Below are 17247 nucleotides of genomic sequence, written 5' to 3'. Positions count from 1 at the left end.
TATTTACTGTACAATCTTGTCAATTTTGGATTTTAAAACATGCAAAAACGGCTGCAATGATAGACTCGTCATTGGTGAAGTTGATGTAGCAGACCGCTTCAATCTACTGTACTGTACTGTACTGTATACGGTACTGTACACTGTACATTACTGTACTATACACTGTACAGTGGAATTGGTGAACCAGCTCTAGTGTCGTGTACAGTACAGTCCTGTACAGTGCACTGTACTGGAACTGTACACGACACACTGTACACTGTGCACGACACTAGAGCTGGTTCACCGATTCCACTGTACAGTACAGTACAGTCCTGTACACTGTACAGTGTACTGTACTGAAACTGTACACTGTACTGTACACTGGACACGACACTGCAGCTGATTCACCGATGTCCAGTGTACTGTACGTCCAGTGTACGTGCACTTATGCACTAGAGCTGGTTCACCGGTGTCTAATAGCACAGCTTTTTACTAGCTGGGCGGCAAGTACTGTACAGATTGTCATCCATTTTCTTCCATATATTTGAATGGGAAAAACTATTGGGAAAACGCTAAAAAAAAAAAGACCAATCGTGATCAACCTTCGTATGCAGATATACATTGACCATCAATTTTGTACAAATTGATGGTCAAAAATTGCAATAGCCAATGAATTGGATCACGTCGGCGTGATCTTTTTCGTTCCAGATTATTAAATAAATAAGTACTGTAAATGCTTTAATATTGACCAAATCATGTAAAAAGTAATTCAAACGATAGTGCCATTAGTTGAAGATTTCGAATCCGTAGTTAAATTTCTGTTTTCCAGTACAGTACACTGTACTGTACACTGGACATACTGTACACTGTAGGTGAACCAGCTCTAGTGTCGTGTACAGTGTACAGTACAGTACTGTACTGTAGTAGAAACGCCAGTACTTTTTACTGTACCGTACACGGTACACTACACCATAGAAAACTCACGTGATACAAAGTGATACACCGCTACGATCGAGATCTGCGTTTCTATCTGGATGACCGCGACGACAGAGTGTCCTGATTACAGTACCTACTACCCACTGTACAGTGTACAGTACTGTACTGTACTGTACAGTACTGTACTGTACTGTACAGTACTACAGTATCAGCTTCAATCCAAACGGTCTCGTCTACAGTATTGTACAGTACTGTACTGTACACTGTACAGTACGGTACTACGGGTGTGGATGACAAACAGTCCGCTTGACCCTTGAGATTTTCACTCAATGTTAACCAGCGAGAGTGACAATAGAAAGGGTCTAGTGGACGTACGGACATCCTGGACGTGACTACGGGTGTGCACGACAAACGTGATATCGTAGCCGCTACCGTTGATGTTAAGCAATGAAGAGTTTGAAGGGATCGTCGACAAGGAGAACCAGGAGATGCGTGTTGGACAATCCAAAGTCAGCGTTATTTTACTAAATTGACAGGCAATCGACGGCAAATCCGATTAGACTCCATTCTACTACAGTAGAAGTAGATCTGTTTTCTTACTGCATCAATCCACTGTCCATGTCCTGGTTATCTGACTAGTTTCCATTGCGTGGAAAACGCCAAACAAACCAGACGACTCCCTCATTTTAAAAAAAAAAAAAGGTGATGTCATTGCCCTTCTTCCATCCTTGCCAACCTTGTTGATCGACACTAGACTGGCAACAACACTTTCAATAGTATCAGGCAGTAGCGCTGTAAAAGAAAAGAGAGTGACTATTTTACTTCTATCTTGAAGATTGACGACACCATTGCTAAATTAAGCAGTAGACGCCTTGTTTGCTTGGGATCCACTACTCTACCATTGCAATTTTTGCATCATTTTATCCATCATCAAATTGATTGTCATCGATTACCTGTACCCAAGAAAGACAATACTCGTCCCATAATACAAAATAGACCTGTAAAATTATACCATTTCCTTTGGCCTTGTACTGGACTACAGTTCCAACTGTTCATCCTCAGCCACAATTAATCTCAATTAATTGTAAATACTTTTCATCTGCTGTTATATTGATTGCATCCATTCTATTGCAAGCTTGGGTAGGAAACGTTGCAATTGGCCTACTTTCGTCTTCAATCGGTTGAAAAAAAAAAATTGATTAATATTATTCACATTTGCCCACTGACATTAGTTGACGACATTGCTTCTCCTTTACTATTTCAACATGGGCAATACATTGACCTGTTTCCGTCTATCATCTCCTAATCAACCCACTCCAAGCCATCATCCTCGGCCGTTTAATGCCATCACCGAGGGACAAGCTGTACGGCCAACAGTGCCTAGACGCCCTGATAATCCAATCCAACGAGTAAATGGAAATCAAGAAACAGTAATCGTGCGTGCCTTGTATAATTATACGCCTCGTACAGCCGACGATTTACCATTTGCACTTGGTGAAGAAATGGACGTTGAAAGAAGGTATACTACATCAGGTCGAGACTGGTGGTTTGCTCGCTCTCGACGTACTGGCCGTACGGGTTATATTCCCCGAAATTATGTCGCTGATATTACATCACTTGAAGCAGAACCGTAAGTCCTTCGTCATGTTGAAATTCTCTTTTCACTTTGATAGACATTCGCAATATGTTGATTTCTATCTTATTTGTTGATTGTGCGATATTGCGTTACAATAATAACACAATATCCCTGCCACATAGCGTATGGTCTTTCATATAAACATTCTATACCGTCATGTTTAACGTATAAGAAGGAGTATGGCCGCACTTGTCAAAATTAGTTTCTATCGATAATGTCCGATGTGATCGACAGTTTTGCTTGTATATTGCACGTATGCCGACGTAGTTAAGCGAAAGACCGCATCGAAATAGTCAATATTAACCCTCCCCGTCTCCCAAAAACATCCAAAGTACCCACCGTCCATCGACGATAATGACCTACAGTATAGGACAACTTCTGTTACACTAACGGTAAAGGACAACAAATAATATCCTTTTTTTTCACCCATAATATCGACCTGCTATCCACAGAATTACCAGAGTAGTCTTGGATTAGGTTGCATATGCCAGCAAGAGACAAAGTGCGATACAATATTGCGCCGGATAACCCCCCCCCCCCCCACCAAAAAAAAAAAATAATACTCAAGCTGTTTGTAAATCTGTACAAAAATACGTTTGTATGCGTTTTAAAACTCTCAACGATCAATGCAGTCATTTGTATACTCATAGAATATTGTAATAGAAATTGATTCTTGTTGCAGTTGGGAGAAAAATGTTAGTATTCTATTTACAAACTATCTATTACATGATAAAATTACATTTTTATCCGCTATGTTACGTCTTTTAAATTAGTTACATTTGATATAAATGTAACCACGGTCAAAAACTTTTTGGGGAGTGATCCTTCGTCCAACCCAACTACAAACTAAAGCAGTTACGCAGAACTTTCACAGCCGTTAACTGTACTTTACCGTATACAGTGTAATCAACAAAATTGGAGTAAAATTTGTAAATCTTCACCTATGGGTGTTGATCAGTAGAATTTTAAATCCGTTGCATTTATTTTATCGAAGAGCTATAGCGTATGATTGAGTTCTCGAAAAATATTGACAGTTACACAACACATTTCATTGTTGCTTTTTCCTGATGTTGAATTACACGTTTGGGCTAAAGATTGCCTATCTTGTTCATTTTATTGCAGCCAGTAATCTCCTTAATTGAAGGCGTGTTTTTAATGAATGCACAAGTACTATACAGTACAGTATGCTACGGCTTAGTCATTAATAAAGATTAGAATATCGAGATTTGACTATTTTGCAAGATATTATTTAATCGACAAGCTAATCTTGGCAATCTTAGACTGGTCAATCCTTTCTCCAAATTGATATTCGATAGTGATTAGCCTATGTAAACTAATCATACTGTAGACTAAACTCTTCTTACAGTCTTACTTCTTGGCTGACTTTGAACGCCCATTTAATTCTGATTAACGATTGATTTCCATTAGCAGTAGAATTCCTTATGTATTCGTATTATCCCACAAGGTATTACGTCATTTCGATTTCAATTTGAAGCATTGAGTCAAAATGTTAAATATTAATTGTACGATAAAAGCCCTTAGGTACTGTATTATTTACAGTCAACAAAGTTAAGCGCTGCTCTTTGTCAAGGACTGCTAACAGCTGACAAATTGCTGAAAATTAAAGTACAGAAGCAGATTTAAATGCTAACTTAAATGGTTGCATCGCCTTTTTGTAATAGATGAATGTAAAGTAATCGGTGTACCGTTTATAACTGATGCTCTCTTGCCATGACTTGGAGCAATTTTATGATGAAGTATTGATGATTCAAGGAATAGGAATCAATTTTACTATAGACTCTTAACGTAAAAGGAAAGGTCGGAAAAAAATGGCATCTGATGAGATAGAGCACTTTCTGTGATTGGGATAAGCTTGATTGCCTAAGGGTTTAACATCATACGCCACTGGATAACTAGATTTTAGCCTGCAGGTTGATGCCATTTTTATATTCATCTACAATTTCTTTAGCTTTAGTCCATCGCAGCTCTGATTCGATAATTATAAATGCTATTAGTTAATTTAATAAAGGACCCACATGGATATCCAAATTACCTCTATGCATATCATCCATCACATGTGCTGTATGACCAATTGCATGTTATACTATCCAAATGAAAAGTAATGCTGTCACAGCACAGATAATACAAAAACTTCAGAAATAATTTGTCAAAAGGACTGTTAGTGAAAGTACGAGTTCATTGCCTAAATTATTCGAAAGAAACAAATGTCTGTAATGATCTGAATCTAGGGTGATAGTAGCGTTAGTCTAGATTTTCCTCGATTCATCGCCAATGAAATCGTAGGACAGTCTACAATGACAAGTAACTAATCCAAATTCCTCGTACGAGTATATTACCCATCTGATCCCTGAATTACCGTCAACTTTTAAGGACGTCTTAATCTCATTTCACTTGTAGGTTGATCGAATGATTATATAGATTAACGCTGTTGTATTAACATTCCTGGAGAATTTGCTCTTTATTATTTCTATTATATGGCGAGCGAGCAATTACAAAGTTTTCAGCAGAGCTAGCGGACATTTCACCTTTCATTAATTTTAATTTTAATGACGTATTCACTTTATACTTCAATTGCAATATTGCTAAATAATAATAATAGGAGACTTTTTCAAATAATTTAGGTCATCACATGGATGATCTATCTTATAGTTTATGATATTTGTGAGAAGTGTGAAAGTATACTGTAGTGCTATTTGGATATATAATTATGAATTATTGATTAAACTCGCACCGAAATGTGAATTAATCCGTTTAATTTTTATGTATTATCTTTATTCAACAATTAACATTATAAAATCCGTAGTCACATCTTCTGCAATTTGCGAACAGTACAACGGCGCTAGAAAAATGCTTGTACTACTAAAGCCAACTAAACTGATAAAGCTTTAGTGGCCATTCTGCTCGTTCATACATTTCTACCAAAAATATCCTATTTAAAGTGTTGATACTGATTTTAGCTTAGTCTATAGATGATAATTTCCCCTACTTAATCCTTTTATTCTAGTTGGTACTTTGGCCATACTAAGCGAAGTGAAGCAGAAATGAGGTTACTTACTGATGTAAATACAGATGGCTCTTTCCTTATTCGTACCAGCGAAACCCGAGCAAACGACTACTCTCTATCTACTCGTATCGACAACACCATCAAGCATTACCGTATTAGAAGATCTGAAGACAATAAGTACTATATTGCCAGAACTCGACAATTTGTTTCCCTTAAGGATTTAGTGAAGCATTATTCGCATAAGCCTGATGGATTATGTACGAAATTAAAGCAACCTTGCAGAGTGGTATGTGGAATAACCATTACTTTTCAAATATCATTCCCATTTAATTACATCGTTAGCACTATAATAATGTTTACAGACGTAGCAACATAATCACAGTTACAATATTTAAATAATAAGATAAAATTCTGTGTTTTAGACCGATTTCAGTAATTATCGAACGCCTTATTAACTTAAACCGCTAAAAGTAATATATATTACTGCATATATTTTGTGATATTCGTAAGCGTATTTGAAAATAGTTCCCGTAGGTAGTATTACTTAGGTCAAAACTTTTTATCGTCTGTTTAGAAATTCAAAATCTACATATAATATAGACTACTATATTGTAGCGTGCAGCAGTGTGTTTAATTGAACACTAATAGAATTATACTGTAGAAGCTAAGAATTTTATGCTCTCTGTTCATAAGTGAGTATAGTAATTAATGAACTAACCACGCAAAACGCATTCAAATGATTAAAAAGTTAAATATGATATAGAATTCTCATGTGTACCATGATGCACAGTCATACCACCTTCTTTACTCTTTCTAATAACAATACAAATTATTCTATAACGTAGAAGAGTAGCATTTTTGTTTGCTGTAGTGTTAGCTCGCAGATATCTAGTACAGCAGCTTTATTCGAATCATCACCAAATGAATAAGATATTATATATCATCAGATGCACTTCAGAGGGCTTTTTAAATTTACGTCATGTTTTCCATATCTTTCTTATAGATTGGGCAACCATCAACAGAGGGATTATCATATATTACGGATCAAGACTGGGAAATTTCGCGTACATCTATTAAATTAATTGAGAAGCTTGGTCAAGGAGCATTTGGTGAGGTATACCGCGGCCTTTGGAATAATACAACACCCGTCGCTGTCAAAACAATGAAACAGGGTACCATGTCAGGAATAGAATTTCTCAAAGAAGCTGCTATTATGAAGAAGTTAAGGCACCCTAAACTAATTCAATTATATGCAATATGTAAAAGCGAACCTATCTATATCATTACAGAATTAATGGAAAATGGCAGCTTATTAGACTATTTGCGTGATAAAGATAGAGGACATAAACTACAGCTCCCTCAATTGATCAATATAACAGCGCAAGTTGCGTACGGTATGGCATATTTAGAAACTCAAAAATATATACACCGTGATTTGGCTGCTCGTAATGTATTAGTAGGAGAAAATTTGGAATGCAAAGTAGCCGACTTTGGTTTAGCTCGTGACGACTTATATGCTAGCAAACCGGAAGCGAGCACGAAACTACCCATCAAGTGGACGGCTCCTGAAGCCTTAATATACAGTAAATTTAGTATCAAGTCTGACGTGTGGTCATTTGGTATACTAATGTACGAAGTTATCACATATGGTGGCCAACCGTATATCGGTATGAAAGGTCAAGAGGTAATCAGTAAAATACAGTGTGGTTACAGGTTGGAATGTCCTAGCAATTGTCCTGAGCATTATTATAATTTAATGTTGGAATGCTGGCAAAAAGATCCAGAACAGCGGTTAACATTTCAGGCATTGCAATCAAGTTTAGAGCATTTTTTCGAAGATAAAGATAGTTACTTGGAGGATCAGTAATCTAGAAATTTATATGACGATATAAAGTATCTAATTTTTCTTGATGTAACTTTAAAAGAAATTCGAAGCTGTCCAGTAAGATTTCAAATCAATTTTTTATTGTACTAAAGAAGTTTCCACTGTATAACTTGAAAAATTTTTAATAAAACTTGCCTTACTGTACGATACTGTAGCCATTATGCTAAAATGTTTTAATAAGATTATGAAATTGATGTTGATATAGCTAGGTCCAATATTTCTGCTGATCAAAAATGGGCAACATTTAATTGATAATATTGTTTGACTACATTTCGCCTGCTTAATTTGATAGCATTGATAAACTGTTACAGTTATTGTATTTATTATTTTTAACGCGTAACAGGTGTTTCTTTAAGAATCTTTCTGAATGTACGGGTATGTGTGATAATGCAAGTAATCATCATTCATTGTGACTGTTACTTACTTGATTTGTTTTAAAATGTACAATTTGTTCTGATGTATTATAGCAGCTACTTTCATAGGTTTATGAATATTCAGTAATAATGACCAATCCGACAGTAGGATAGGTTTTTTGGTTTCGAAAGATATCTATATTCGTGTACTATATACTCTTCTAGTGATTTAATCGTAACAATTTACTGCTGATGAGACATTTCATTTGCTTTCATTTAGTATGTAACATCTTTCATCATCAGATTTCAATATGTTTCATTAGATCCAATGTAATTCCTCTTACCGTAACAAAATTTTGGGTTGATGCGATATTTTAAATCCTAAATTACATATCCGTAGAAGGCTACAGAAGATGTTGTAGTATAAGACATAAGATATTGCTTCTGTTTATAGCATTATAGCCATTAATACGTTATTATTATTAATTTGCTACTGTCTGAGGTAGCACCGATACTGCTTGAAACTCTTTCTTGACCTTGTCTGGCTATTTAACTTGCGACAGTCTATTAATGCCAACTTTATACTAATTAATTATAATTCTCTAGAATCTTTCTTGATAAAATGTGCTTATCCTAAAGCTTAAGGTTCACATATCTGTAACAAAGATTAACGTACCTTAACAGGCTACTGTATAATACATAAGCAAATCATGTTTCAAAAAAGAATTTGTGATAACCTATCTAAGAAAATTGTGTGAATATAATAATTTTAATGGTCCGAATAATAAACTACGAATAAGTTCTTTTTCGCTCAGGGGATTTATAAGAAAGTGTAATTTACTTTTTAACATGTAGATGGAAATTATAAATTACATGACTACTCTGTATTTACTATACGAGAGTACAAGATTTGCATAGATCTTGGAAAAGAATCGTACGGAAACAACACCAGTCCCGGCGTATTCTAATACGATGTTGATGAATAATTTCCATGTCCGTAAATATAACCCAAACTTAAAAACTCTACAGAGCATTAAGTTCCTAGAAAGTACCACCTATAATTTAATTTTAGCAACTTCGCTAGCGAATTCCCCTAAACTACGGTATACACTGTATTACGACAATGATCGTTTACCTGAGATCAATACAGTGCGTATACTTATTTTGTCACTTTCCTCGCTACAAATATTGGATTCGAAAGGTACCGATCTCTCGACGCTAGGATAGCACATAGTTATATATCTTAGCAAGGATTTCTAAGAGAAAAGTCCCTGGTCTTAGATAACATATGGAGAAGGAAGTGATACAAATGGATGCATATGTATCTGTATAATAATATCACCGTACCTTTAAAGCTCTTAGATCCTACCATATGTAATCACATTACCATGGCAAAATTGCTACTCATGTTATTGAAATTGTACTGGTTACTTTTGCAAGAAGCAAAACGTTAAATATTGGAAAGTTATGATTGCTGCGAGATGAAATTATTACTAATTTTGAATGTATACAGTAAACTGCAGTTTATTCACCACGTTTTCAAAGGAATAGAATTTACCTCGAACAGATTATAAAATCGTGATTATCGATTTGTGTAATATACTGAATCAAGAGTAAATTACCCTACCACGTAAATTTCAAACGCGTATACCGAACGGGTGATCTTGTAATATAGATGCTATGACTTGATCCTCCGCAATATTCTGACAATTACTTAAAACCGCAGCATTGTGCGTTCGGGTCGAATGACTCATCGGCCAACCCATGTCGTGCCATTTGTATGTAAAGAATTCTACTCTTACGACGAAATTTTCTCGATTGCAAATTCTTTACTGTAAATCTTATGCGCACTTGGTGTAAATTTGCCAAAATTATGAACTATACTTCATTCAGTTCTATGTTGTGATGTAAAATCGAGATGAATTTCATAAACTATTCACTGTTCTGTATTGTACATACACGATTAACTGAAATACAGTAATTTCGCAATAATGGCTATTACTAGGGGGTACGGCTATTTAGTAAGCAAAGCTGGGAGGGTCAACCACTTTATTTGCTAGGCCGTTAAGCTTAAGCCTACGTTAAGATTCACCAAGTGCCGGCAAAGTTTATTTAAATTTACATGAAAAATTAATATTTAAAAGCAGAATTCACCCTTTTAATCGGTGACTTAAAGTCAATCGGCCTTAAAATAAACAAACAAATAATGCTAAACTAAATTACTTTCAATATTATATTACGTACTATTTTATTAAAGTTAATGTTTTCGCCGTCCACGTTACTTGATATTGATGTCTCAATCTAAGTCTGTAACACAAATCAGGTAAGAACAAGGCAAATTAACGCGGATTAATTATAAATATATATATATTCTTATTAGAAACTTGGGTTTTAGATATGCTATTGTCATTTTTGTTAGAGGTACACACAATAATAAGGTCCGTAATTTTGTCATGAGTGAATTAAATTATTTTTTTATTCCACCATTTCAAGTGATAGTTATTCCTATTGACAGTCTGATCATTAGATGAACTACAAGTTAGTTGGACAAAGCCTAAAGGCGTCAGCAGTGTCTGAAAGAGCACTGATTTCGCTCATGTAGTTCCTGCGTGAAAAATAAATACTTGTTCTTATTTATGAGCATCATTTGTGGTTATACGTTACAATCTCGTGGAACATCCTTATAAAAAGTATACGCAGCGATACCATAATCAACACCATAAATCAATTTATTTTATTGGTCTGCTTAGTGACTTTGATAAATAGAGAAGACGCGTCTTTTAAATTATCATTATTATGCGGATTGCTTGCATTAAAAGTCGAAGATATTACGCGTATAACAAGCAATCAAATTAATGATTTTATTAAAGGTTCACTTACGAAGATAACTATATACTGGTATGACGTATCACGATACGGGTATAATCAGTTATAGACAAAGAGAAAAGAATCGTGTTTTTAATCCATAGATTAGATTATATTTTATTTACTTGTAACGTATGAAATTTGGGGATATAACTTAGAATGCCCACATTAAACTAATCCACCTATCTAGTATAGTACATAAAAAAATCATAAACTGGAATTGTAGTAACAAAGTTCTGTTATTACGTACAAAAGGAGATTTCCGGCGTAGTTTATGAAATAGGAATTTAGATGTCATTTAGCGATCAACAAATAAAGGGTTGGCAAATCACTTATTGAAAGTTAATATTCACTAATACCAATTTAAAATTTTGTCCTTTACTTCTCAATTACTAAAATGATTTAATTCGTGGACTACTAGAAATTTCTTATACGTGTATAATGATCTACCTTTATATATGATGATAGGCAAATTTTCATTTTGATGTAAGATTATATTATCCGATATAATTTGAGATTCTTTTCTTTCGTAAATATATTGCTAGATGGTATTTTGGCAGTATCAAACGAGAGCAAGTCAAATATATTGAACTGAAGGACCAGATGTTAACGGGACATTTCTTATTCATCTGAGTGAAGCAAGACCGCTAAACTATAACCTTGCTGTATACTTTGAAAATTCTGTCAGGCATTATAGAATTAAAAAGGCGAATGAAAAATACTACATCAGCAGTACCAAACTCTTTCCGTCGCTACATGAGTTGGTCAAACATCACTCAGTTGAATATGGCAGTTTATGTACAACATTAAGTCGATCTTGTGGGTCGGTGAGTTTATTTTAAAAGTGAAACACTTAAGATAAATAGGATAGATGTCAAAATTATAATTTATTAATATATTCCATTACATAATTCATATATGCGTAAACTAAGGTAACTAACTCCCAGTAATTATTAAATTCTCTATGTCGTTATACTTCGTTGATTCTCCTGCATAATATCTTATAACATTATCCAGTGACAATATTGATAATCTATTGCACAATTTCATTATATCAATCTTATTAAACTTTAATAATCATCCATCATTTCACGCGCGAAGGTAGGTAGGTAAATATATCGCAGTAAATGAGCATGCTTCGATTATGTACGAAATATTGCAACCAAATACTACATAAGCTATCTGCAGAAAGAAAATACTGCCATACATATTGTTAGATCGTAGCGTGCAAATACTTCTAAACTCTGAGATAACTGGAGCGAGACTAGCAATTATATTTTCACGTGAATCTCTCCCTTTATTGATTCTTTCAACCTCTTATACCTATGCTTATCTGATACCTAACCAAACTCTTACCGTACAGTCACCAATAGAATAAATGCAAAGAATCATACAATAAGATAATAGAACGCGCTAGTAAAGACGTAACATAAATCCGTAACACATATCACCGATAAATGTACTGCTAACATTTCTTACTTGATAGGGTTATATAAAAAGCAATAAGATCATGCCATGCAATATTTACTTTACAGAGAAGGAAAATCCTTATTCTACCTCCTATTCCTGAGAATCCTAACTTTAAATCTTGGGAAATCTCTCACAAATCTATTAAGCTAGTTGAAAAACTTGGCCAAGGAGCATTTGGAATGGGACGATACGTGTCGCTGTAAAAACAATGGAACAAAGTATGATGTCAAAGAGGGAATTCCCTAAAGAGGCTGCCATTATGAAGGAGCTTAGATATCCCCAGTTTACTCAGTTGTATGCAATATGTAAATGCGAAGCCATTTATATCATAACAGAATTAATGGAAAATGGTAGCATACTAGGCTATTTGCATGATAGAGACAGGGGACATAGATTATGTCTCTCTCAGTTAATCGATATAGCAGCATAGATTGCATGTAGTGTAGCATATTTAGAATCTTAAAACTACATCCATCGTGATTTAGCAGCTCGCAATGCACTAGTGGGGGAAAACCTAGATTGTAAAGTAGCGGATTTTGGTATAGTTCGTGATAATTTTATGTGGCACGATCAGATAGAAATATCAGATTACCTATTAAATGGACAGCACCTGAAGCACTACTATTGGATTAGTTTAGTAGTAAGTCTGATGTTTGGTCATTTGATGTGGTAAAGTACGAAGTTATCACATATTACTGGGATTTACTATTGCGACGTTACGTCAATATAATTGGGTGCCAAGCTTAAACGTAATCACAAAAAAATAGATTCTGCCTTTTTAGCTGATCGTTATAGAGTATTTATTAGCGATTAGTTTTGTTACCAGATTTATTATCTGCTAATAAGTTAAGATCTTCGTAATGACGAAATAAAATATAAATGGGTATTCAATGGACATTATTAAAATGAGGATGTTTTACTTGGAGTCAATTATTGAATATGTAAGTATTAGGTTCTGATTGATGTATATATATGTTACTTACATATTCAATAATTATACATATATAAATAAGATCTTATCTTTTCTTCTATCGTGTGATTGTTTGGGAGCGCGTGCATTCTGTAAGCCGATTGAATTAAACTCTTTGAAAGATGTCTAAAGAAATTCACATAAATGTCTTCAATATTAAGTCACGCAGGAGGTATTTTAATTACTTACGCGTATTACTACTTGTAATAAATGCGTCTCACAATAACTATCTTAGTCAGATGGTATTTTCTAAAAGGCTTTTATTACGAGGTTTTATTAGGAATAGTAGAGCAATAATGAATTACTACAAGAATCTGGTCTAAAATCGAAAGTATTCCGAGCTCAAAGCGAAGTGAAGTCCCTTCTCCTTATGACAACTTAATTAATCTACAATCAGACATGAGTCATCTAACAAATTTCTTTTCTTTAATGGTACATCATTATTTTCTACAATCTAAATCATTCTACTTAAGATGTTACTACTCTTCTATTAGCGTCTAGCCCCTTTCTCCGAAGGCCATCTGAACAACTACAATGTTTCTAGCTACATCAATCTTGTACCATAATTAGTCCACTGGCCACTATTAGTCATCAACAATTTGTAATGTAGTCGTTAGCAATCATCTCATATTAGCTTGACGATAACCTATTTCAGTATCTATTGAAAGTAACCTAACTCTATCAAATATAGCTATCTGTATCATCAAATATGGGTATATTGCTACACTACTATACTTCAGTTTCATGTTATGTATCATTTTTGCCAAACCTTTGGCAATTCAGATATGCTTATCAATCAATCGCGTTAACTAGATAAAAAAAGCTAAGTGATCGAGAAAAGTACTGTACACTTTCATATTTATGGGTATTAAAACGAGATCTTTTAATTATCATTCCTTTCATAGCACATTACAGTTTTCTTTTGCGTCATTGCGGTATATGCAATGCTAAACCGTCAAAAAATTTGTGGACATTCTCGGCTAAAGCATAAGACGATCGACCAGTATGTCGTCTCTTTAGCCATTGATACCTGACAATATAGCATCTAAAATAATGGAACTGTGTCTGTGCATACAGCATGCCAATTAAACTATCGTCATCAATCCTAAAGCGTTATCTTTGGTCAATTGATCACTGTTGTTGGCTTGAATTTCAGGTAATACAGCATCAGAATCGTCCCTCTGTACTGTCTCTGATTTCAATTAGAAGTGTCAAGCGTCGATCCTTTTTACGCAACTGAAAAAGATTTTCCGATTTTCTATGCTGTCTTCCCAGTTGTCAATGAATTGAGAATAGTGTAATCATGTAGTTCGACTGGGAGTGACAGTACAAGCGTGTAGTGTAGAGTGTACACTGTACAGGGTGGACGGGCTAATTTGGATGATTTTTGTACAGTTAATTACTGTACATAATGTAAAGTAAGGAGACAAATAGTGTACACTGTAGTGTATAGAGCAATGTTATTTTGGTATGCGATATTTTAGTCAAAATTGAAATGAAATTGATTGCTCGATATCGGTAGAACTAGTGTATTCGTACGTTCGTTTTAGTTCCATTTTTTCCAGTTAAAGTATGTCTAACGAAATTCCAGACGCCGTACTCTAATGTAAGCGAAGCATCACTAGCGAGAGATCGACATGGATTACAGAACTAGTTCAGAAGCAGCAGTACTGTACTGACTGTACTGTACACTGTACGTACAGTATACTGTACTGTACTGTACACAGTGTACAGTACTGTAAGCGAAGCATCACGAGCGAGGGATCGATATACGTACTGTACAGTACAGTACTGTAGACCTGACTTAGAATTGAGTTAGTGTCAGTATCTCTAGGGTCTCTACTACAGTACTGTACTGTACAGTGTACAGTGTACAGTACTATACTGTAGTAGAAGCATACTGTAGACTGTGTACTGTATACTGTACACTGTACAGTATAGTAATGGTAAAGAGAGAAGCCCAGTGATGGTACTGTTGCTGACGTAGTGGTCAGTACAGTATACTGTGTTGTACGTCATTGATATCATTTACTAGGTATCATTTACAGCAGTACTGTGCTATACTGTACTTTACTTCCAAGTAATCTTGGCGCTAACTACAGTAGTATTATCACAGTACTGTAGGACTACCATGGTCTACACTCTACAACCAAGTAAAATACCGATCAAAGCTGCAGTACTCAGTCGGATTCGCAGCTTGGACTTCTCACTACTGTACCATGCAAAACACGACAGTACAGGACTTTTACAGGAAGTTTCAACCAAACCATCTTCACTAATAAGGTAACGTACAAGTACAGTACACAGTACTACAATATTTTCATGTCAAGAGACAGGCTGCCAAGTTGCCTGTGTCACGCCTGTTTTTCAGTATTGTACAGTACAGTACTGTAGACGTCTGTGCCCTACAGTACTGTACACTGTACTGCACAGTGTACAGCATGTACGTACTGTACTAGGTGGAGCGTTAATCAATCAAAAAAAAAACAACGACACCCAAGTGACTAAGTTCACTTCAACCACTTTCTCCATTTTTCGGTAGTCATCCAATCGAATTGACGATAATTTAATCTTAGTAATCAATTCAAAAGTACACCAGGATCTATCGCTCTCTTTTATTCGCGTGTAAGAGAAGTAAAAAAAAGAAGATGGGAAACATCTGTGGTAAAGATTCAGCAAAGAAAAGTGAAAAAGACGTTCAGTTTGATGATTTACAACCCAAAAATGTGGAAAATACCAAGAGCCCTCAAGTCAGTAACGATTATACTAAAGGCTCATCGGGTACAACCAATCCGTCCAATAGGCGTCAAAATCCGCCAACCAACGGTCGGCAAAGTAACGTAAGTGATCCACCAGCAAACCAACGCGCTGATCCTCCGAAGCAGCAACAACAACCTGCGCCACAGAATACCGCTGTCGTAGTTGCCTTATACGACTATCAAGCGCGTACAGAAGAAGACTTGAGCTTCAAAGCTGGGGACGAGTTGGAGGTACAACCGGACGTTATCAATTCTGGTGATCGATGGTGGTTAGCCCTATCTAGACGTAGCGGCTTACGTGGTTATATTCCCTGCAATTATGTTGCTGAGATCAGCTCGTTAGAAGCCGAACCGTAAGTTTTATCAACATTGTCATACTACTATACTGTACTGTCGGCTAAATGGCCCATTTCGGCCAAAACCTACCATACATGATAAGCATATGAATGTGTCTGTCTCAACCAACACACCAGGAATAGAGTATTAGTTCATATCAATAATTTCAGCATTGCATATTCTCAGAGTTGTTCATGTAGCGGATCGAGTAAACGTGTAGCTCTTGTACGCCTTCTACAGTCACTAGAAAGGCCACAAATTAAAGTGGAATGCATCTTCCATTTCCAACATTGATTTACTCTACAACATCCAGTATTTGCACATTGATGTTGTACATGCGGTATGTTGCCACTATAATGTACTGCGATGGGTATGGTGGGTAGTATGAATTCAAATATACAGTACACTACCTGCAGATGATATTAGTACTGAAAGTATAGACAACTTTTTGAATGCATTACTTTCTCCACTATTGGCAATTTTGTTGTGTAAACTGAACAGCACAATAGCTTTAGTTTTTATAAAGGACAAAACTACCATCGAATTTGAAGGTTGGTCCAATGAGAGTGTGATGGGATATACGTCTAGAGTTTGCAGCCCATGTCTATAACTCTTTCTCTACTTTGATTCCATTTGTATAGCAACAGTTTAAACGATAGACTTGCACAAATCAATTCGTAATTAGTCCCAACGAAAAGCGGTAAATGTTAAAATCATTGATCAAGTTTGATGATCAATTTGCAGAGTAAGTTATACTAGTCTAAGTTGTATCATTGCCAGTAATGTACGTGCTTCTTTATTGGATCAACAGTACTAAAGAAGATGAGTCACTACGTCTAACGATCGTATACAGTCTAGTAGTACTGTACAGTACGTAAAAGACGGTACAGTCGTATTCTGTATTTTACTGTCACTATACTGTACGTCTTGCGGCCGCGGTAAGATGTGAAAGATGACAGTATCGGATTGTAGTGTTGTATCATTGGAGACAGCGCGTGCGCGACCTATCCCCTGCTGTACAGTAGAATGTACT

At 35.5% G+C, this 17247-nt stretch overlaps 2 protein-coding genes across 2 annotated transcripts; both read left to right on the top strand.

Annotated features, from left to right (window-relative positions):
* Nucleotides 1-6627: 6627 nt before the first annotated feature.
* TRIADDRAFT_28106 (uncharacterized protein) lies at nucleotides 6628-7443 on the top strand (the record flags this gene model as incomplete). The annotated part of the gene is made up of 1 exon (XM_002114277.1): nucleotides 6628-7443. A coding segment is annotated over one exon (816 nt), but the record flags the coding sequence as incomplete, so codon positions are not given.
* A 2662-nt stretch (nucleotides 7444-10105) lies between these two features.
* On the top strand, nucleotides 10106-12352 carry TRIADDRAFT_57995 (uncharacterized protein; the record flags this gene model as incomplete). Its single annotated transcript, XM_002114276.1, has 3 exons — nucleotides 10106-10137; nucleotides 11368-11506; nucleotides 12215-12352. The coding sequence occupies 3 exons, from the start codon at nucleotides 10106-10108 to the stop codon at nucleotides 12350-12352; spliced, it is 309 nt and encodes a 102-aa protein (XP_002114312.1).
* Nucleotides 12353-17247: the final 4895 nt, after the last annotated feature.

Source organism: Trichoplax adhaerens, genomic scaffold (assembly GCF_000150275.1).
Source record: "Trichoplax adhaerens TRIADscaffold_7 genomic scaffold, whole genome shotgun sequence".
NCBI classification, from domain to species: domain Eukaryota; kingdom Metazoa; phylum Placozoa; class Uniplacotomia; order Trichoplacea; family Trichoplacidae; genus Trichoplax; species Trichoplax adhaerens.
This window is presented reverse-complemented; position numbering and strand designations above follow the sequence as displayed.